Genomic DNA, 24,079 nt, shown 5'->3' with positions numbered 1-24,079 from the left:
TGAAACGTACCTTTTCTTCAAAAGCTTAGCGATTCTATCTAAAGCTCCCAGTCCCAGGTGGTTTCGTTTCACCTTTTGCTACCAGAATCGTCGATATATTACGCAGTTTGCTGGTGAAATTAAATTTTCTCGTTTCATTTCCCACTGCTGAGCGCACTGACACTGCATGATAAACAGAAGTACGGTGCCAAAATACGATACGATTTCGCTTACAACCTTGTAAGTGAAGAAGGAAGGCTATCAATGGGTCTGAAAAAGTACATCTTATTTCCTTCCATTCGTCTGTGTTGTTGTTTTTTTTTCGGCCACTGTTCACTGCGTAAGTTTTCGCTTCAGCGCTGATAAATCACTGACAACAAGCCAGACGACGCTGTAAATTATATGCTCCATTTCGTGTAACTCCTATCGCCGCACTGCTGACCTGAGTGAAGTGTAGCGACGGTTTTTGCACGAGATGATGGCCAAGGTGCTAAACGTGATACATGCAAAAGGAGGAAGAAAAAAATCCTCCCATCCGAGAGCAGCCAAGCAGACAGCAAGCGAAATGCAAAAACAACACAACAACAGCAGTAAAGAAAGCAGTGGATGACAACAAGAAAAAGAAACACTAGCGATTTGACAAGTACATGGGCCGATGAAGGGGGGGGGGGGGGGGCGGGTGCACGTTCACTTGTTTCTACATTGCGGAAGGTTGCCGGGTTCCCCGAAAACCTGAATTGAAAGCGACGTTCAACGGAAAGGGAAATGGGAAGGAAGGAAAATGCTTTAAAAATGGTGAAAAACTTCTGAAAGTCATCTCGGAACCTTTCTAAACAGTAATAGCTGTGTCATCTCGCCAAACGCGGCCAACCAAACGCGGCCCCACCATAACGCTGGTGAGAAAATTCACCACCTTTTTTTCCCAGCGCCATCGTTCCGGCCGCCGCTTCTTCGCCTTTCCCCTCCCGGAGCGGTTGATTGGATGAAAAGAACGAAAAGTTGACCGAAGTATTCCAATATAAATTGTTTCGCAAACAGCACGGCACAGCAAAGGTAGCTTCAACCAACACTTTTGCTACTACTTGAAGGCTCCGTTTTTTTTCTCGTGCGAGCCGGCTGGTGTTCGGTTGGTTGGTTGATTGGGTGTGAAAGTAAATTTATATACGATAATGCGTCCTTGTCCAGTGCTTGGGCAATTACTTTTACGAAACAGGGCTTGAAAGTTGTTATGGTAAATGGTATCTTTTTACCACCGCCCATTTTGGACTGAATGTTATGCAGGCGCTGTGGTTGACGTTTTGCATATCTTTCACAGTGTTTGGGAAGATTAGAAAATGATTGCAGAAATTTGGAACAATCACCGTCTTAGATATATATCATGGAACTAATGCAGCTTTATCCATTTTACGTTCACTGCAGAATATTTTTTACTTTGTATGATGTATGAGGATTCTTTTTGACAAGGTTATTATAAAAGACTCGTTTTCTCCTGAAAAGCTTTTCAGCCCGTGCCGAGTCCGGTAACGTGATAAAATCAATTCTCGTCAGCCATAACTGCGTGCACAGTTTACGGTAATTGGAGCGAAGTATCAAAATACTGATTATTCTGTCGAGAATTCCCTAGTGACGCAATTTGTGCGAAAAGATGTGTCAACGTACTGTAGCATGTGGTTGCATACCGTTTACGATATACTCGGTTTCATATTACACACGAATCGGCAAGCTATCGCGTCTCAGTTTAAATGCCCAAAAGTGGCATCACCTGACATAGAGCCTGATAAGCGCAAACTATTACATGTAATTCCGATAAAATACCAAAATACCGACAAAACCCACAAATGCTTAAACATTGTTTAACACATTTCTCGTTTTACTTGTTTCATCTCGTTAATTGGAAAACCATCTTCATTATACTTTCATATGAATCGGTGCTTGAGTGCTTTTAGGAAATACGAACAACAGTGACTGTATCTCGACAGTTCTTTATTGCTCCACAGTTCTTATTACAGATTTCAAAAGAAAATTTGGTGTTTTTTGATGAGATCAACTTTTTTCTTTAATACGACCGCACTAAGTCAAATACAAATGCAAAGCTAACGGCAAGTATTATATCGAACCAAGTGGTAAACTGAACGCAAACAATTCCGTTCAAACTCCCTCGAAACATCCAACACTAACGAGCAGCAAAAAAATCGAGAAACTATGAACTTAACGATTGTGTCAATGATTTCAAAATATGTTTTCCGTTCCTCAGTGAATAATATTCTGCATGTGACACGACGTGTGAGCAGCACAATTTTGAATGTGCGAGCGCTACGGAAAAAAAACATAAACGATAACTGCGCACATAAAAACACTCGCCGCTAAGAGCGCATTAAATAAACGAATACCGGCAGTCTTAACAACTGGTGCAAAATGGAAAAAGGAGATATTCCATTTCTGCATTCCACATGCCGCTAGCGGTAGGTGATAAAACAAATACTTTTTTGCTTAACGGTAGTGCTGCCGCTGCTGCTGCGTCTGCTGCTGCTACTCGGCCTTTTCTACCGCCTTCAACAAGCTACTTATTCATTCTCATCCAACGGTGAGCGCACCGTCAGCTTGGAATAATATTGCTTGCTTAACAGCTGTTGCAGAAGTTCGCCCTGAACTTTGCTCACTTTTGTCTCACCGGCTGAAACGGCCCCGGAGAACGGTTGAGCATTCGTCTTGCGCAAAACGTCGTGCTTATTGCATTTCGACACTCACCGAAACTGTGCAGCTCTGCATCATATGGTTCGTTAATAATTGTTTAGCTTTTTAAAAGGAAGGAGACGATCATTGCTGCAAGCAGTTAAACACACTTACGGGTTTGATTTACAATCAATAAATTTGAACACTCTTCACAAACAGATAAATAACGGCGCGTGATAAGATGAATAATAAGCAAAGCATTTGCCAGACCGATACCAATACGATCGGAGTGCGTGTGTGTGTGGGACGGTAATTTTATATCCCACCCAAATACGATTGATTTATACGTTTTCCTTGAGCTTGGGCACGGTTTTTACGCAAGTCGGAAGATTTGGTCGGAACTTTTTACGGATATGTATCAATTTAACAAACGTCTTTGCCGCCAAAAACATCCGCTTTTCGCAATTTGCGCGTACAAAAAAACGGACCCTTTCCGATCGCGGCAGGAGGATGTTTACGCGCTTCACGCGTATGCGATGTGCCGATTATGCAATGGAAAAATGGTGTGAGAGAGAGCGAGCAAGCGAGAGAGGAGTAAATTGAGGCATAAATCAAACATTGAAAAATCGCTGAAAACTCTGGCCAGCGATCGCAGCATGACGATGGTCTGCGGATGGGTGTAGCAATGGAAACGCTTCCTTCTCAACGTCCGCCGTACAGCGGAAAGCCCATTTCCGTTTGGCCCCCGTGCCGGTCCGTCGCGTTGGGTGCGGGTTCTTTGTTTTCTCAACGCACGCCCCTTTTGATTGGAGGGAACGAAAATCAGTGTGAAAAATCGGTTTCCGGATCCGTTCCTTTTCTGGCGCCCAGGAAATGTTTGGCAACGTTGGTTCATTTGCTACGGATCGAGCAAATCCCATCCTTTCGGTCCGAGCTGTGGTTAGAAATATGTGTACCATGTGTCTACCTTTTTGTTTTGATAGCATAGCACCGGGCCTCTCGGGTGAACGGACGTGCATGTTAAAGAGGTTGAAATTTGGAACGTATTCCTAATCCGATCACTGCAATACGCTAAGCCGTCGTAAAAGACGGTTCGAACGTTCGACGCGTTCGACATGCGATTAGCATTAGCCGGATTGGGTGGCATATTGTGTCACTGAACCGAGCATAAACCGACGGCTCACGGGTTGCGCTTATGTAAAGAGGTGTGACACAATTCCGGGTAAGATTTATGGATATTTGTTAAGTCTTCCGCTCCCTGCCATGTGCATCACCCAATCACGAATCATCAAATTCTCAGTAATGTGAGCGATAATTTGGTTACTCTTTCCCGAATGCCCGTAGGATGGGCGAATTTTTTAGCAGCTTATTTGACGCTCAATGCGGTGCATGTACGGCTCACATCGCTCGATTTTCCTTTTAGCGGCTTAGTCACTTTGACACTTTAAAAGACAAAGCTATGCTTCACGACTTTACTTCAGCTCTGAAAGGTTCTGCGTTTTTTTCTTCTTCTTTTACTACATTCCTTTCTTGTTCCTTCGAATTGAAACTACAATTTCGGTGATGAATTCCTGCCCGGTATCGGCATCGGGGTATGAGAATGGAATTCGCTGCACGGAACCGAACCCCCGAACCGCTGCCCCATAACGCCTGGCAGCAATGGCGGCGGCGGGAGCGAAATATAAATTTAAATCACTTTGATGCTTTTGTTCAACGAGCATAAACGTTGCCCTAGATTGTTACGTCTTCGATTTTCCCGGCGATGAAGCGAACGGAAGACAATTTCCCCTTCGACAGGGAGAGAGAAAGAGAGTGATACAGCAAGGGTGGAAGCGGTGGTAGGGTGGTGCGTTTGGAAGCTCCCGCTGACACGGTACATTGTTTTCCGTGGTACGATGCTCCAAACGGCATGCCAGCAGCATACGAAGCGTTGCTTGATGCGCGAAAATCATCAATTTTGTTTCGTCTCATTTTCACACGCATCCGTTCGCGTTCGTTTGCGCGTTCAAGACGCGAATGAACCCGACCCGGCCATGGATCATCCTGCAGTCTTGGTAAGAGAAGGTGTGGTGTGTTTGTGTGTCTTTACGGGCTTCCCTTTTGTTGGTCGTGTAAAAAACTACTACCAACCAACTTTTACGCGCGTTGCGCTAGGATGATCTAAATGCGTAACAATTCTGCTCATGAATCATTCATCCTGAAGTTGGCAAAACTATTACATGCTTCATTAATGGCTTCCATAACCGACACGGAGCACGGGCGTGCGCCGAACAGCTGTTAGAAGATGTTTTTGGCATGGCACAATGGTTCAGCACCATCGACTTTGCTCATCAGCGGTGCGCGCAGAACGCGGATTTTGAAGATCGAACGCGCCGACAGTTCCAAGAATCAATACAGCATCCCACTCAATTGGGTACAAATTAAATTTAACATTGTGCAACCCAGATTGATGCGTCTCAAAATGCTATTCACGTTGGAGAACGCTCGTTACGGGCTCCTTTCAGATGCATGAGCACACTTTTCACTTTAAGTATTGTGCTGGCTACGTTAATAAAAATAAAATCACTGAAACGATCAAAATGAACCCGAAAATCCCTCGCAAAAATGCAGAGCGCACATCCAGCACAGTTGGAAGAAACCGAATGAAATGGAACGGAAAAGTTAGTTCAAATGAAGGATTCTTTCATTTTCCACACCACTATCATTTCTCTTCCAATCGTACTCACCCTCCGCTGGCCTCGCAGCCCACTCCTCACTACTTTGGTGTGGTTTTTGTCCCTCCCAGGCCAAACGCAAACCACTTTTGCGATGGAAAGTTTTGCGTTTCGGCTTGATTTTCCCATTTGTTGGGATTTCGATGTGAGCTGGTAGATTACAACCGATGACGAACCTTCGTCTAGTTCAGTGGTGGCATGATGTTGAACTTGGCCACACGCGGGGCGGGGTGGTCGAGAGCGGAAAGCCATTCTGGTCGGGGCTTCACAGTGCATTCAAATTTGAATGAAAGTTTTTAATTCAGTTATCGTCCCGTTTGACGAGGGTGAACATTGATCGGTAAATATTGTTCGTGAGCTGCTACGATATACATCAACACATACTAACGAAGGAGCGTGTCTTTCTTGCTGTTGTTGTTGTCATTGAATGTGCCGGATTGGTTGCCGTAATTTATTTCCTATTTTTCAAGAATATTGTATGGGACAAAAAGTTCTCTCTCGAGCAGAAAAAAAGTCCCAAATGACATTTTATGAAGGAAGCGCAAGCTTCTCGCATTCCGACCGCTATTTATGCTATTTAACACGTTTTCAACAATTCTAATGGAGGTCACACAATCCTCTGACCTCCTCATTTAGCAATGCAAAGCACATTCCCTTCCACGTCCTTCTCACGCTAAATTACCTTTCAATCTTGCATAAGCTTTTGATCTCACGGCAAACGAAGACTGTACTCCAGGTGGCTCCAGTGCTGAAACAGGGGGTTCGTCTTAAACGAGCATTCTGTTCCGTAACAAAGAATGTCCCTCTCTTGCAACAACCGATGCGATGCCGAAGTGCTGTTACGTATGCAGGACGCTAATCCAGCACGAATGAAGTGCTGAGCGTGTAGTGGTGAAAAATGCAATTGAAAAGTAGTACTACTGGGTGTGCGAGAATGTGTTACCAGGTTTTTTTTTGTTATCAGTATAGGATCTTCGAGCAAAAATCGAGCAGCAGAAGCAGCAGCAGTGCTACATGGTTCTAACTGAAGGCATCATACCGGCGCCAGGTAAAGTGGAATTTAATTTGGCAATCCGTCACCTCTGGTGGCGTCTCCGCTTCCCGATCCTCGATTCTCTCAAACCGTTCAATCGGTTTGGCTGTATGGAACTGGAAATGACGGTATGAATTGTGCATCGTGCAGTGCGCCACTTCTACCTGCTCTTTGTGCTTGCTTTGCCGTGCTCGACGTTCCATTGCATCCCGGCTAGGATCGGGCACTTGTTTGCCGAGCGAGTGCTGTTGATGATTTCGTGCAGGATTTTTCTTTCCCGTGGTGCGTTTGGAAACTTTGAAACCTCCCTCCCTGCCAACCAGCACGACAGTGACAATGGAAGCGCTTTTCATGCCAAACTGCTGCTGCTGTCGCTACTGTAATATAATGTGCAGCACGTGCGGCAAAGTGCAGAGTCTCTTTTTCCCAAGACAAGAACGCACCAGTTGAGACAGGGGGAAGCACCAGTGAAGCTATTACACCAGCTGCATTCTAGGGATGCAGGTTTTTTTTGCCCACTTGTTCTCCTCTTCGAGTGTGCCTATGCGCTTTGCTACCAAGACATGGCCCGAATGTACAGAGATTGTGCGAGCGGCAAAGCTGCCGCCGCTCGAGGATTTACGTGTGAAGCGTGGTTGGGAAAGCACAGGAGCCCACGAAAGGTTATCGAGCACGAAACTCGTTGCAATGTGTTTCCACGGACAGCTTTGGGCTGAGAGTACGATTCGAAGTGGGATTTCTCTTCAACCTGCCAGCTGCAAAATGGAGAATACGCTCCCCGCGCAACGGCAAATGCATTCAATCGTTCCGACAGCACGGCTCGTTCAACGATTCTGTTGCCATGTGTTTGGGACACTCTGACACACACACATACACAAACACACGCATACATAGCACCGGCTCACTTATCGATATCGGTACAAATTCGATAAGCAATAGTTTTTTCTTCGGCTTTCTTTTTTTCGGGTTACAAAATCTCACCCATAGACACAGCGATGAACTCTCGTCTGTCAAAGAGATTTTTTCACAGTTTTGCACGATGTGGAGGGGATTTTTTTTCTTCTGCTCTTGTTTGTGAATATCTACGAGCTCGTAGCTCGTTATTGACAATTTTACATCTCCTGCAAAGCGAGCGGGACAAACCCCGGGCGAAGAACGCTTGGCGCCACGGTGTACGGTGGAAGGCTGGAAGGGAGGTCATAAGATCCGCAGCAGCTAGAAGAGACGATGTACTTTCGAGCGGGCTTAAGTGTAAAGCACATAAGGTTATCTGCCGGCATCGGGATAAGTGGAAATAAATTATTCATTCGATTTTGCAGTAACACTTGTGCCGTTGGCGTACCCTGCCCTAGCCTAGAAAAGCTAGCGGTTAGCGCGGCAAAAAGGGAAGCGAGGGAGTGAATGCTTCACAGCTGGGGTGTGTGATAGATTTACGCTTAAAGCTCATATCACGAAAGCTGCCGGTGGATTGTCTTGTCGCATTCTAATGCATAAATAAATCGTAATGGTTGCATTGTATTAGACGTAACCACCGCTCCCATGCTGTGTCATGATTGCTACCCCTAATGCCGTTCGGTGACACTGGGTTGTGACGGGATTGGGCGAATAGGGGAACACCCGGCAGCGGTACAATTTGAATATTGATGGGTTTCATTACAATATTGAAATAAAATGATAATTTTATGAGGAAGATGAAGAATCCATATATTTGTTATGCTCCTTCGTAGCCTAAATACTTGATCTTTTTTTGCTTTGCATTTGTAGTAATTTGGATGTGCAACTGGAGCGATAATAGTGGTAAGCAGTGTTGCGAACGGTGACGTTCATCGACATAAAATTGTAAACATTCATTCGATTTGAAGCTTCCCATTCCCATCTCTCTCTGTCATTTGACATTCCCGTCAAAAAATGTCATTTGACATGAAGACATTTTCAAGATACATTCATTTGACATTCGCCAACTTGTATGAGTAGTGAACTGTGTCGTATTGCAAACGGCCGTATTCATGTCAAACTACAACAGAGCGTGCGGTGCAAAGGCTTTCATTTCACTAGTTTTTGCTATTTCACTAGAATCCCCATATTCAGCGACGATACACTTCATAATCCTCCGATCGTATCGATTTGAGTTGTTCAAAAAATGTCAAATGACATTCATACTACATTGTTTACATTTCATGTCACTGCATCAGCCCTGACGGTAGCGACACGAATGAATTTCGTTTAATGACAGTCGTGTCGTGGAAGCATTGAATGTCATCAGCCAAAAATTATTTTGACCGGCTGTTTACGGTGACTGTCATGAAAAATGTCAACAGTTAACAACACTGGTGGTAAGTAGATGTTTATATACAAATCTCAGTTTGTTTTGTGAATGAGCTATTAAGAGATCTCTTAGGAGACTTGATTGGAAGAGTAGTGAAAATATTTTTATTTAGAAGGAAAAGAACTTAAGGCATGGGTCACCAACTTGTGGTCCGTGATGTTAACATACGTGGTCCGCGAAAGAATTCATTTTTGATAAAGAAATATCCTGAATGTTTTTTCCCACAATCACGATTACGTTTCCTACACATATGTCTAGAATAACATTTATTATTTATTGCTTAATCTTCTTAATTTAAACATATTTTGATCAATAACTTTGAACTAACTCTACAAAATGTATGTCCTCAACGGATGTGGGCTGCGGTTAATGTATTTTAGGTCAACGATCCTTAAAAAGTTGGAGAGCACTGCCTTAAGCAATACGTTAAATCGCTTCTAAGGAAAACATCAGAATAGACAAACTCTATAAACGAGGCGCTTAACAGAATGAATGAGCTAAAGGGAAGAGTTGTTGCTAGTAGATTTTGATATTTGTATTACTCAATCAATGCCTCATTCGAAGTAAAGAGCCAACTGATAATATTTGTTGTCATTTGGTCAATAAATTGAGTTCGATGACAATAATATTAACACGACCTGGTATGTATTACGTCATGTTTTAAAATATCTAAATAGTCTTATTAGATTGTATATACCGCTTGCATTGATTATATTTGTGTTACTTAAAAAATGGGTTATTCACAACCAAACCATAAATAAAGATACTTTTTTTTTCTTCATTTACATCTAACTCCACAGCACCCAAGAAATAAGAACTTCAAATAGGATCGTGACACCATAACCATTATGACCTTCCCTCGTAGCCTGGAAGCTAATAATAATGACACGCCTCATGACGACCACTTCCTAGCGACCAACCGGAAATTTCTCCACATTTCCTCCGTCGGGTCCGTGTTCCAGACAGACGGGAAGCGCCCACCCAAAACCCCACTCCAAGCAGAGGTGGCGAGGGAAAATATTTGTTTTCGAAATTGAAATAAATGTTCGTTATTTTTCTCACCACGCTACGTCGCCATTCATTACCATGACCATGACCATCGCCTCCGATGCTGGTTACGATTGCTTTGTGACTTTGCGGGAACGCTTACACACACACTCACTAAGAAAAAACAAAAAAAGAACTCCATGTTTACTCTGCTTGCTCTCTTTACGGGTGATAATGTTTTTCTACCACATCCGAGACCGTGTGATATCCCGTCCTGTTCTACCACGCCACTCTACTGCCGCTCTGCAGCAGAAGCAGTTTGGAAAATTTGCGAAATTACCACCGGATAACTTATGTGGTCATAAAATTGTCGGCTCAGTTATCTTCGAGCTTCCTTTCCACTGCCCCTGTAGTAACTTTCCCTCCCCGGGGGGGAGATGGAGATCGATCCACCCAAGCTCCGTTCCGGTTGGTTTTGCCGGGACGGAGGGGCTGGCGACGAGCGATTGGTACGCAAGTAATTATCGACGTTCATTTTCGGACGTCGGAGGAAAAAGTTTGTCTCTGGTGGCCTGCCGCTGCCCATCCTACATTCACGCTCAAGGACGGCTTCACTCACACTCGCTGCGCTCTGTGCAAACAGCACGGTCAAAACTTTCACTTGCCACCACTTTGGTCAGCGCTTAACGGTAATGGTAAACATAATTTCTGCGATAGGGCGAGCCGGCGAGAAGTAATAAAAATTATTATCCCCGGCTGACTAGCGCCTTCTACCTTCCGCCTCGTGACAGCGCCCTTGCTTTTGGCAATGGAGGAGCGCTGTGTACCTAGCGCTGTTTAACCAGCACCTAGCAAAGTGTGGTAGCTGATCGAGCATTTGCTTTAGGCGTGCTTTTATTAGCTTAATTGAACAGCTCACAGGGAGGAAATGATGCACTCCGTCTCTAATGGGTTGGAAAATGAAGAGATTAGAGCGGTACACGGCGGTAGATGTGTTTGCGCAGAGTGATGGGAAAGAAATGGTTTGTTATCATTAGTCTAGAAACACTTCCAAATTTTGGAGTGAAGATTGTTTGTTTAAATTACGATTCTTTTCGACAGCATTTAGATGAAATGGATTATCATTGCAATCGTATTACGTTTGCTTGAACCGATTGTTCAACTTTAATATCGGTTATCGCTCAGAGAATAATGTGGTCTCGTAAAAGAAGACAAACAAAATGTGTTACAGTTAGAAGAGAAAAATCTTAAATTATTTTCATTAAACTGATATACAACCAAAAAGCTATGGCACAGCTACTGGTATGCTTGATTGATGCATTAAGATTTGAAAATTTGTCAACACTGGGCTCGCGTCATTATTTTCTTTACAGCGTCATCAATTTCGCGGTGGCGAGGGCAATGTACACTCACACAGTAATAAATACCACAGACACTGCAATATATTTTTCTTTGCAATCAATTCTCGATTCTATTCATCATTAACTTCGATGTGTAAGCACTCCAATGAAAACCCATCGATCGAATGATTAATTTTCCATCCGACAAAGAAAAATGAAACGTTCGCTGATTCTTGGTGGTGTTAGGTGCAGGCACGATTATGAATAGAGTTTCTCGGACGGGCAAAACGGGGCGTTGCCTCAAAGTGCGATGGAATCCTGTTGTTGCAAAAATGGCTTTCAGAATCTAATGTGTTGGATGATTGTTTACCGAGCCAAGCTACCCAGGAAGAAATGCTCACTAATGGCATAGCAAGCGTCGTTACAGACAAAGAACCAGCGGACGCTAAAGTAAGATGAATAGTTGAAGTATCATTGAGCACTGTGCGAGTGGTGATGGCTAAACAATCAATCAATATCATTATGAAGCTATAAAATGTGCTATTCTGCAACGAGCGGTTTAAATTTCTTTAGAAAAGTAGGTTTGCATGGTAGGAAAGAGAGGAATCAGTGTGAAGCAAGTTTTGCAAACAAGCTCACATTACACCGCTCTGTTGCTTGTTGCGAGATGGAAGAAGCACTGTTGAATAATGATGGACGTATTTATCTGATGTCGGTTGCAGAATAGTTGCAAATGGCTCGATATCGGGTTTGAAGATATTAATGATGATCGTGCAACACAAACGTAGAATTTGCACGGTGGTGAGAAACTATTTCAAAAATTATTGCCACCACCCAAAAGCAACTGTGTCACGTGTCCAAAACGATCGCAAATGAATTGTTGAATGTGCCACAGGCAAAAGGAACCTTTGGCAGCAAATAGATTCTCGCTGGCAATCTTTCAGATGAAGGGTGTACACAGTAAAAGTGCAAAGGCATGGTTTTAATCGAGTGAACTAAATAATGGGTGCGGGCTTAAAAATAGATCGCAAGGGCCGATGTCACACGAGAAGGTGTAGGTGTTTATAGTGATGGGAAATGGGGGAGGAAGTTAGCTGTGGGAAAATGGTACGGAATGTACACAGTGATGAGTGTAAGTTCGAGATTTAAACTCAAAATTTGCTCAAATACTATGTCTTCATCTTTTGGAAATGTTCAGGGTTCTTGAACTAGCGAAGCATTGAATAAACTTTCAAGTACGAAGAATCTTCTCTCCTTAAGCAACGGTGACAATAATCAATTTCAACTTTGCAATTTCAAAAAACTAACTTTTTCTAATTCCCATTCCCAATTTCATTTCCAACTTGCATACACTCGCTGTTTACTTTACAACTTCATCCCACCACACACACACACACACGCGCCACCCATGGTCTGGTGGTGTTTACGTTTGTTTACGTTTCAGCATCATCACACTCCCGACGGAGCCGTGGAAGAAGAATGGAAAGAAACGTTGCCCTCACGCTATTTTCGTACTCGCCTGTCCGCTAACTCGTGTCACTTCGGTTCATGCTGTGCTATTTTCGGTACGACCGGCCAGCACCGTGCACACTGTGCCCGCTCTCATTGGTTGCCCGCTGTAAGTTATACGCTCGGGGAACACTTGGGTAATTTTGTAACGATGCGTCCCCGGTTCGGTGCTTCTAAACTGCAAGGCAAAGGGACAGGGCATCAGCAGCAGTAGCAGCATGTACGTCTGGTGACTAATGTTGAACTTGTTTTGAAAGCAGAATCATGCAAAGTCAAAGCAAACTCTTTTGGTAAAGGTAGGTCGAAGAGCGTGCGTAAGGAGGGGTTTGGGTTATTTTTTACCTTTTTATCATCTGTTGCAAAATATCACATTTAGTTGATATGTTTTATGTCATTTTCAGAGCGAGATCCAAACAGCATGGCTCGCGGAAACGGTTCAAGAGCAAAACAAGCCAGAAATGTTCAGTAAGTGTTTTTTTCTTAAACTTAAGCACAAGTAACATTTAAACTTTAATATGTTACTCCCCTGAGTTTGAAAATATGCTTCTTGTTCCAAGACATCATGCAAGCAATTTGCTAAACGAAACAACTAAGCTCCCTCCATATAATTGTTATGACATAATTTATGAAATATGTTTGCCGAAATCCTTTTATGCATTTTTTTAACGATAGCCAATTTGGAGCCAATATAAGTAGCGTAAACTGTGTCCTACCTTCGCTCCAGTCTCATATCTCTAGCACGCTACTATGCAGTCAATGCGGCAGCACCACGCTATGATCGCTCTCAGCAGCCGCAAGACCAAGTTATGGGTCGTGAATTTTACGATAGGCAACACGTCGTTCGTTCTTGTGTCGTTTTTTTCATCTTCTTCAATTCAATTTTGTTTTTTTAAAGCATTATTCTCATTCCATTAAAGTGATTTTACATTTCCCGTGCCGCCGGTGCAGCGAAACAAAATTTATGATCACCTTCTATGAGGCTACCTTAAGTTTATCCGTCACCGTGGTGGTACGAGTACGTTTTAAGAGTGTTAGGTCGCTAGAGGGCGCTTACGAGGTGATTTAGAGCGTGTTTACCTTTGGTGCAAATCGTGCCACCAAGCGAGTACAGGAGCTTTTTCTCCCATAGCTCTGCAGATTCATTAACACTGAAGAGCCTGCATGATCGTCGCGACACAACGAACGGCATTAGGTAAAAGCTTTGCATTTCGGAATATAAATCATGAGGATTGCAAAATAGAAGAAAATTCTCCCGATTGAGGTCATTCATCCAGCCAATCATCCTAATGGTTTGAAGAAGTTGACATTTAATGCAATTTAAGCAATATGTATACATTTTAATGGCTACAGTCCATTTATTAAAAATATTTTTTAAATAGTTCCATACCACTAAACAAATAGCTTTCGATTGTATGTTTCATTAGTGGAAGCAAAACATAAACAAGAAAAAAAAATGATTCGAATGGCTCGCTGATACGTTTAATGGGACCTCTCCCAGCGACTTCCGGCGACAGATTGAAGCTGACTGGATGAACACACATTCCAATAAAAATAGCCGATAGTTCGTTGCGAACGGCAGATTTCATCCCACGCCTCGCCGTGCTAACGAGAAGCGACAGTTGTGCTATTCGGTGGAAAACTATTTCTGTGATTGTTTCCTTCGCCTTTTGTTCCCCCCTTCTCCTTTGCCCACTTGGCCGGTGGCAGGGGCTTTGGGGTCGGAAATCGTCGGACAATTTTTGATATTTTTTGCCCGAATTGTTCCTCGAGCGTAAATGCCGAGGATTGTTTTTATGGTCCCACTTTCCACGAATTTCCATACACCACCAACCCACCCTTGGGATGGATGGAAGGGCTCGGATGGATGCTGGATGCAAAAGTTTTTCCACCTTCGTCCCCACCCGGGCGCTTCCTGTATTTGAATGCACGGTTTAAGCCGTCATTCCCATTAGTGCATTCCTTTGCAATGTTTTTGCTACTTTTACGATCTGATTTCGGTAAAAGTATGCCGTTTATTATATGCCCTCTCTGGCAACGTTTCGGATTATGTTGCCACCCCCCACCTGATGGTGGAGAAGGAAGACATGAAACTTTAAGTAATGCTTCCTCCTCTTTTTGGGCCATGTTTTTGGTTGATGTTTGAAAAAATCTGAAAAAATACGAAGTTTCACTATTTATTGCCTTTCGTATGAATTCCAGTGGTTTTAGGAAGGTCTTAAAATAAAATTGAAAAAGATTTATAGGGTTGGAAAATAGTTTGAAAAATACTGTGGGATTATCCAGCATCAAACCTGCATCACTTTTTTCGTTGTAGAATATTTTCTCCAATTCATTTGTTCCTACCTATCTTATTGTCTTCACTGAAACTTTCCCGAAAACAATAACTGTTGTTTTTAATGTGTCCCGGCATAAAGTCTACCAAAAGTTATCGGACGTGCGACACATTTTGTCGAATAAAATAATAATCTGTAATCCTATTGTTAGTCAGCGTAAGTCGTCGAAGCTTGTACGGTTGAATTATACGAACAGGATAATCCGGCGCCCGGTTTACGAGCCGCCACTTGACAGGGCTTAGAACCAATGTTTGCTCCTGGCAGCACTCACACCGCTTTACCGACTCCGGGGAAGACGGGGTGCAAGAAAACTAGCAGCTAGCAGAATGTTCTACGAATCAGTCCGATGATGTTTCATTGGAGCTATTGCGACCGGTATTAGTAAGTTTCCATCGTTCCCGGTCTGCGCGGAACCTCCCGCCCCATTTCGCCTCGCTAGCATACGGTGCGGAAATAAAGCGCCATCGGTTCAGGGAATCTTCACTTCCTGCTTTACTTCAGCAACGGCTTTTTGCACGACGCTCCAAAATGAAACGTTCGGAGCCCCTGCGCTGAACGCTGAACGACAACGGGAGCGAGAGTCCATTTACATAATTCAGTTACATGGTAAAATGTGTGGCGGCAGTAGATTTAATCCATAATCCTTTATCGGACGGAGTGCAGTGGGTGTTGCCGTTTTTGGAATGGCATCGTAAATTTAATCAATCCTCCACCACCACCACGTACTGTCGAGTTTGGTCCACTGTTGAGACCGCTGGGATCACACCCAAAACTATACTTTTCATCGGGAGTGCCAGCTCCGTTCGCTCTTCTCTTGACTTCAAAGGGGGGGGGGGGTGATAGGCAGAAAGAAAAAATAAACGAAACCAGGAAAGGGGAAAGAAAAACTGATTGGGTCAGCTAGTTGTTTGGTGGGGCCTTGGAGAGAAAGACAAAATCTTGCTTCAGCTAGTTAAAAGCTTAAGGATTTTCTCCCCAAAAAAGGGAGGACAGTTGGGCCAGCTTCTCTACTGTTTTATGGTTGCGTCCAGTTCAAACATAATAAAAAGTCATCTTTCGAATCCAGGCACATGGAAGATATATCATGCAGAAATGGTGCAATCTTTCCACACGCTTTCCCACTGAAAAGTGTTTCCCCATGTACTTAGGATTCGTATGGTACCGCCAGTTTTAGAACCGAAAAAAGGACACCATCTGATCCAGTGCGATTGGCGTTGGCCATGGCTAGAGTCCTAGAACGTTCTCTCGTCTCTACTCGGCAAAAAGGGTTGTACCATTGGTCACCGTTGGATGAGTAATGTTCCCATCGGCTCTTATACACCAACACTGGAAAAGGGATTTTAACTGTTTCTGTGTTTTAAAGCATGGGAAGGTTTGTGCCTAAATTTGCCTTAAAAAAAGGGAATATTATCCTAGCTTGGTTGTACTGACAACTTTGTTGAAAAAGCAATTTTTACGTACATTTTATTGAATTTAGAGCAAAGCACGGTTTAAAACTGTGTATTAATTTGAGCAATTCTTTTTCGTTCGTTTCTGTTGTTGTTTGTTTAGAAATTCAGAATGTTCATGATTCGTTAAACCCATATTTGATTATAAACTATATAAATATTCATGCATCAAAAAAACATTCGTTAATATTGTACATTTTTGATGATTACTTCCGAGGACGACACGTTGAAACATTTACAAAACAGCGATTTGATGCGATGAATTTTGAATGAATTTTGCATTATTTTGCACCAAAATTTCCCACTATCGGCCTACCATCACAATCAGTACAAACATAGATAAGCGGTTCTTATAGCCTCAGCAACACGCCCGGAGCCTTTAACAAGCTTCTCTATTTCGTGCCCTACGCAAACAAAGCCTCGGGGAAAGCGTCACAACACACGGAGGAACTTTTTATTTGTTGCTGTTTAAGCATATTTCCACAGTCAAAGCTCAAAGGATACACATGTTCATGAAAGTGTGCCATGTTTGCACAGGAGCTCGGTCCGGCTCGCATAATAGTTAGCAAACATTCTATGAAATTGAAAGCAGAGAGAACACACACACAGGAGCACACATACACCCATCAGTTCTCAAGAGCGTATGGGAAAAGAACGTTGTGGTTCGTATCGGGCAAAAATCAGTTTGAAGATTGAAGCAAATATTCGTTCGCATTTCGCAGGAATGACTGCTAAATGAATTAGATGTGAAGAAAAAGTTCCTTTTCCCCCTCAGTTTCTATATTGGTTGTGGAAAAACAGCCGGCAAATACAAACACACACATACCAAAATATGCATTAGATCGGACCTGGTTTGCCGAGTCCAGGGTAAATGACTTTTTCATCCGTAAAACTTTTCTGCCCCTAAAAATTGGAAAGGATTTTGGTCAGTTTGTTGAAATAATTTTGCACACGCAGCAACAACAGCAACGGTCACCGTGTGTGTCCATGTTAGCTCCACACCCTCCGCGCTCCCTTGTTGAGCGCTGAAATTGGAGTTTGTGTGTAAGTTTTACGACGCCGGCCTTTGAAAGTCCTGCTTCAACAAGTTACAGTCCTGCGGGGTTCGGGTTAGCCAAACTTGGTTAGTTTAGGATAGAAAGCATTGCTTTTATCATACACAGTGCCCTGGTGAGGGTGGAGCATCAAATTCCTTCCAATGTGCAGCGTGTCCAGTGGTGACCGATGGACAAAGCTGGCCAGTTTGGGCGACGGTGTCTTTTTTGGTAGCGGCGAATGGGGACTCTCTATGCATAAAATTAAAGTCAATTTAAATCTTCCAACTTGTCGTCGGTAATTTCTTCAACGCTCTGACCACCGTAACCGATGGCTGTTTTGTGTCAACTGTGGAAAATAATTAACCTCACTTAGGTAAAGTTCTCGATCCAATCTGGCAGTAAGCACTTTGTCCGAGTCCAACCGAATAAATGGCGCTGATTAAATGAATGATTATGCCAACAAAGAGAAGGCATTTGAAATAATTATAAAGTTTGTCAGGTAAAACGTTCGGTCTGAGCAAAGTGCACATTCAAACACGGCAAACACAACGAACGATTGAAAAACAAATGCCACAAATAGTGTTTACAAATGGAAATTGAGTGCTGTTCGTAATTACCATATACCATACAACCAATCAAATAGGTAGGATATTATTGAGCAAACATCGCTTACAGTAAATGGGTCGAGGCAATGAAATTCAATGTTTCCTTGTGTAGTTCGATCGCCTTATCTACTGCAGCAGCAGCCCGGCTGGTAGGCCGGCATATAATTGATAGGTATATAATGGATTGACGGCTCAAGGGATATGCGTCGGGTCAGGTTCGGGAACTGCGTGTGATGCTGGGTGTGCTCGGTGTGTTGGAACGACGCAACGCGTCATCAAATATAATGATGATAATGACGGTGATGTATCGTTCGATCCATCATTCATGTATTGATGTCGTAATAAATCATGCCCATTGCCTACGTCCTCGAACGTCATCGATTGTTGCATTCAACGGGCGATGGCGGCCCAATCGAACGCCGGACATTCGTTCTGAAGTTGTGGTCCACTTTGGGAAGGGTTTGCTGAGCTTGGAAGTAAATTCCAATCATGGTACTGAGTGCTTGCAAAATGGGTTAAAATTGCGTTACAATAAGGTGTGTTTGTGTGAGTGCACGTTCAATGGGGAAGAATGAAGTGTTGTTGTGGGGAAACCATCTCTACAGCAATTGCCATTTCGTGGAAAATATTACAGTGGAAATTGAACGTGAACTATGCCGATTGAATTCTGATTTTGTATGATGTTCTGTTTCTGACAAACAGTGCATCAAGTGACCATTTAATCAGAACAATGACCGAATGTGCAAAAGGTTATATTTACCTAACGGGTCCACGCGGAATATTTGCGTATCGGGTTCGGCGCACAGCAATGATGGTGACGTGATGAGCATCATTAGCGTAATAATCCAGCTGCAGCAGTTTGCTGACAATGGTTTAGCCTGTCTTAATTCCATTATGGCTTGTGTTTTGTGTGTATTTCGGTGGGACGAACAGTGTTGCGAACGTCGGTACACTTGCATTTCAATGCGGTTTTGAACTAATTTACAACAACGAAACGATTAACACTTTCCCAAACAAACCAACCAGCACGACCGATGCTGCACATTGCACTATCGAAAGTATAACACGCGAACTGCACAAAGCCAAAGCGCACGGACACCATTTATTTGTGCACAGTCGGGCTGCACAGCACAGAACGTGGCCAATTGCACTATTCACTTCCAATTATCACTTCCTACCGCTTCCACACGATCGGATGCTGAAGCAATACATCTTAACCGGTGCACACTGGGGTACGGTTTTACTTCCATCTCCAATCAACGCACGATTGTGCACATTTCACACATTATGGTTTCCTCCACACCTTTCGCACCACCGTTCAAGCACTGCACTTTAATCCTTTTTGACCGCAACAAAATTTGTTTTGCGTTGGTCAACTTTACTCTCAGATTACGGAGTGACACATCCATGCGGTGGGATAAAGATTATTTTTAAACGATCGACTTTCATTGTATTGTGACAGCGTTTGTTCCAGCGGCCCTTCAAGGTACGGTCACTGCACTGGTCTCCCTCATAGCCCGTCGCCGGGACCTCGTTTGCATACTACTTCACTCCAGCAAACCCGAACGGCATCGAATTAATTTCCCATTCGGTGAAATGGCACGCTGCCGCTGCCGTTAACAGTGGACACGCTCGGAGCGATGGGTTTTAATTTTCCGTTTTTTAATGCTTCTTGATCACTTCCACCACATTGAATGTCATTTTCAGCATTCAACACCGTAACGAAATGGCATCTACGAGGCGCGAAATCGCATCAACTCTCCGGAACCGGGCGATGATTAAAAGTCCCAGGCGATGTTGCTGCTACTGCTCCTGCCTGACCGGTTTTGGACCGTCCGGCCTGGGAGCTGATTGCTGGAATTAACGGATTTTTGTGTGTCACAATTATCTATAATTACTTCTTCACCGTAATGTTAATGATTTGACATTTAATGATCGATTTTTATGCAGCGAAATGTTTCACTTTCATAAAATGGCTGGTGACGATTTCATTACCAGGCTGGGTGTGGCCCTGTGAAGTGCGTTAGGTTTCGCTGTCAGTGTTTTGATGCTTTTGGAACGGCTATATCTATATTTCATTTGTCGATGCACTAATTTCAACTAAACGAACTATTTAATGTTTCGTGTATTGCCATTGCGTCACAACCATTCCTGAAAACAAAACAAAAAGAATTATTTGTAATTAGTTGCTTTTGTGTTATACACTTAAATAAGATAAAATTTGTGTTTGTACTATTCCATTAATAATCAAACGTATAGTCTTTAAAGTTTCTTATGGAATTTCAATGGTATCAGAGGTAAACATGGTTTATATGGTCGTATATTGCTTAAAAAAATGTATTTACTTTCTTATAAGTACAATGTGCTTCCCAACTTGTCTATTTTTTTAAATCGAAAACGCAACCTACATTTAATCTAAATTTACGTAAATGTGTGTCTTGATGTCTTTTTTTTTATTTCATTCATACTTTCCATTCGACGTGTTTAAAGTTTCACAAACACCTAATCCGTAAAAGCACTGAGGAGGCAAATTGGTCACTTTCTTGTAACCATCGACAAAGGCGGTTTGTTTTCTTACCGTTAGATGAAGATCATTAAAAGTTTGGCGTTGTTTGTAATGAAGGTAGAATTAGACAAAACAAAAATGTAAAAAAGGCCGGCCTGCGAATACATCTCGCTTTATACTATGAACGTGAAGACAAAACAACCAACCGTCCTAGTGTTCGAGGGAAAACAATATTACCACATTCGATGATGGAAGATATTACGCAAAGGAAGCCAGAAACGCGCCTAACGAATGGTCATTCCGGATTCTCTTTTTTTTTGTCTAAGAAAACAACTTGAGCAACGTGAACACGAAAACCACCATAACAACCGAGATGATGGAGCGGTTAATGGTTTTCCTACTGCCAACACCTAGAAGCTCTTGGTGTTTTGTTTGTTTGCGATATTGTAAGCACGGTGTAAGAGGGGTCCTGGTTCAACCGGTAAATACAGGAGGAGCTTGACTAACCGAATTATTTGCCTACACCGTACACTCAAACAAGACAAGCACGATTCAAGAATGCTTACCAACAGAGCATGTGGCTTTTTGATTGATTTTCTACGTCTATTTGTTCAACGAAGTACGATCAACGGTAAACTTTATTGCGTTAATACCACAAGCTATGTAAGAAACTCGTTTACATACAAAGTTGTCTATTTATGAGAAGATAGTTTTGTGATAGAGATGTTCTAAAATTCTGTTTCTTCTGCCATTATTTTAAAAATATTTGCATCGGTAACAGGGACCAAAAAAAGGTTACTGTTTGAAACTTGTAACAAATCTTGCACTGTCAACGGTCGTCCACAGAGGCAGTACCAAAACACATTCGGCTTATTGTGCTCTACCCATCACGTCTTATCAGAATACATCTGTACGCCCCCGAACGTAAATGTCTTTTGCAAATTAGTTAATCCAAGAGGAAAGAAGCCACAAATTTGATAAAGAAGAAAACCACACCATGAATAAAAAAAGTGAATATGGCGAAACAGCAGAGCATGAGAGATATGTGCATGGAGGGCGCCATGTTTTCAATTTTCTTATTATTACATTACTTGCCATGCGTTTGACCTTCAGCGCGCCAAGCCATCGTGCCCAGTTTGCGCATGTTGTACAGAGACTACATCAAAACGCACAACACCAAAAATGTGCAAAAAACGGGCCGAGCCAAAAAGTTCATCGCACCCATGCTGCCCGCAAAAAGAGCGTGTTTGTTCGTGTATACTGTGGTGGGTGCTGAACGCGCTGCGTATGATGAATTAGTCTTTTGGGAGCTCATGAAGATATCCCCTGGATGCGTGGCAACCATATTCTTGCTCCAGTACCGTGCCCATACTCTACTCCAAGCTCGGCGCTCAGTGTGGGTGAGTCGGAATATTATTTTCGCACAAATGATAGCGAATTTACACACACACTCACATATATAAAAAGCATGCGTATGTGCGTATGTGTGGCACTTAAGCATTTGCATGCCTAATGCCTGGGTAGCAGCATATCATCCGCTGCCTGTATCATGTCACAAATTTAGCATTGCTGATTTGATCATACATGAGCATGGCTCACAGAGCAAGCAGCATGGCATCGCTAGAACTTTTAGGAATAAAAGTATAATTCCTATTCCGTGTACGTTAATGTGTTTTTTTTTCTTCTCTCGACAGTCGCTGAATAACACATAGCGAGTGCTCGGATAGAGCAAACAGTCACAAACGGCCGTTTGTAATCTTATGTTGGGATTCGTTTGACGTGGCGGGCACATCACTTGTCGTTCAGGGGCAGATTGTTCGTTGCAGGAAGATTCTGCGCTGAGTTTCTCCAAAACAGTTGGTGGTATTTTAATGTGACGTAAATCAGCTATGCTGTCCCGTGATGACATTAGCGCTGTCAGAACGGTTGCCGAAAAGCCAATATGAGTTCTGTTACATTTTCCAAAGTTTGTGATTTTAAATGTTCACTTGCAGCTCGCCAGTATGAGTTGAGATTGATAAGAATTAGAACAAATTAACAAATTCATGATAACAAGTAAAAATATCACCCTACATACTTCCTATACAATATAGTAAAAGGATTAAATGCATTTTAAGCTTGAGGCAAAAGAAATCCATGTGTTTAATATTCTTCCTGTTATTTACCAGTTTTACTTTTATACATCCTTGATGGATGTTATAAAATGCAAATAAAACATCACTTTCGGTGTTCCAATTCCATCCACCTAAATGCTTCCTCGAAAAGCAATGTCAATCAGAACATAGAGTTTTCCGGAAAAGCAATAAACTGGTCATAGAAAACGCTACAGTTCTTTTTCGATTGTTTCCAATTAAAATCAAATCAAAGGAAACTAATAGCGTACTTTCACATGGTGCATTAGTACGAGATGTAGCCAATATCATCAAACATCAAATGAAATTGGATTACCAATAATGTCACTAGTCAGAAACCTAATGAATCAACGCATGCGAGGAAAGTACTGCGACAAATGCATTGTTCATTAATAGAAATTATAATTTAAAAAATATCAGCTATATTGACTTGTTTCGCGTGAAAATTGCACAATAAGAACGTTGTCCACCGTGTGCTAATTGCATTGTCGTAGAACATGATGATATGGTTGATAATCAGTCAATATTTTTGCTTATGGTGGTTTATGTTATTTTTAACGAATAACAGTCTTTCATTCTTTTCTGCGCGAACAAAGAAATGATATGAAACAATATGGAAACCATGGAGCTTCAAAAAGGTTGCTGCTAAATGATAACAAGCTAACAGGCGTATTTACTTTTTATACAACATGTTTGTGGTTTGAAATCGCAACACTTTATTATAATAAATAATTACCCCATACCAGCACACCGAGCTCAAGCTGTTTGCAACCGTACACCCATCCAGGCGCATACATCTAACCATAATATGCTACCAATCTGTGATGAATGTTTAATGAGTTACGCAGCGAGCTCTTTTTTGATGGCTGCTTATCATTTATTGATTGACATTAATTAACCTACCCGATGCGATTTCCGCCACGCCCCGGCGTTTCTAGTGGGAGGTTGCACTTTTCTAGCGCACTCCTCGAGCACGTCACGGTACGGTACCATTTAGAAGGTAACAATACACAAAAACCTGTGTGTGGAGTTCCACCCATGAAACAAAGGCCCTTTTGCATTTGGTAGGTAGAGAGCATTCTTCTCACAACCGGGTGGCAACTACTGTATTCAGATTTGAAATGTTAATGGCTGCAAATGACCAGCAGCAATGTGTAGCAGTGTAATTAAATTGTTATTAGTTTGTGGAGCGTCGCATGATTCTGGCCTGGTTTGGTGGGAGAGAATGTCACGAACGGTGAATTTTACAAAATGGCTTTAGCACTGTAAGCAAGCCTCCACACGTTACGAGCTAGCGTACCGTAACGTTCCTTTTTATATAAATGGTTTGACAGCATGGCACGCTACATGAGTCCGGTACGTGTGGACGCGCTGTTATTTGCTGATATAGTTTATCTATATATAGATATAGTTTTGATAGTTTATCGCTTTATTGGTCGCAATCTGAAATATATTTT

General features: G+C 42.6%; 1 protein-coding gene across 7 annotated transcripts in view; it reads right to left on the bottom strand.

Annotated features, from left to right (window-relative positions):
- Positions 1-24,079, bottom strand: part of LOC121603668 (protein eva-1-like) — a 90,306-nt gene that overhangs the window by 52,069 nt on the left and 14,158 nt on the right. For 6 of the 7 annotated variants that reach the window (XM_041932751.1, XM_041932745.1, XM_041932750.1 and 3 more), the window contains exon 2: positions 18,745-20,135. In XM_041932751.1, the coding sequence (XP_041788685.1) occupies positions 18,745-18,943 (199 nt within the window). In that variant the 5' untranslated portion in view covers positions 18,944-20,135. The remainder of the gene's footprint in view (positions 1-18,744; positions 20,136-24,079) is intronic. The other variant, XM_041932749.1, reaches the window with a different exon arrangement.

The sequence above is a fragment of the Anopheles merus genome, chromosome 2R (assembly GCF_017562075.2).
Source record: "Anopheles merus strain MAF chromosome 2R, AmerM5.1, whole genome shotgun sequence".
Taxonomy (NCBI): domain Eukaryota; kingdom Metazoa; phylum Arthropoda; class Insecta; order Diptera; family Culicidae; genus Anopheles; species Anopheles merus.
Note: the sequence above shows the minus strand (reverse complement) of the source record. Positions and strands in the feature narration are given on the sequence as shown.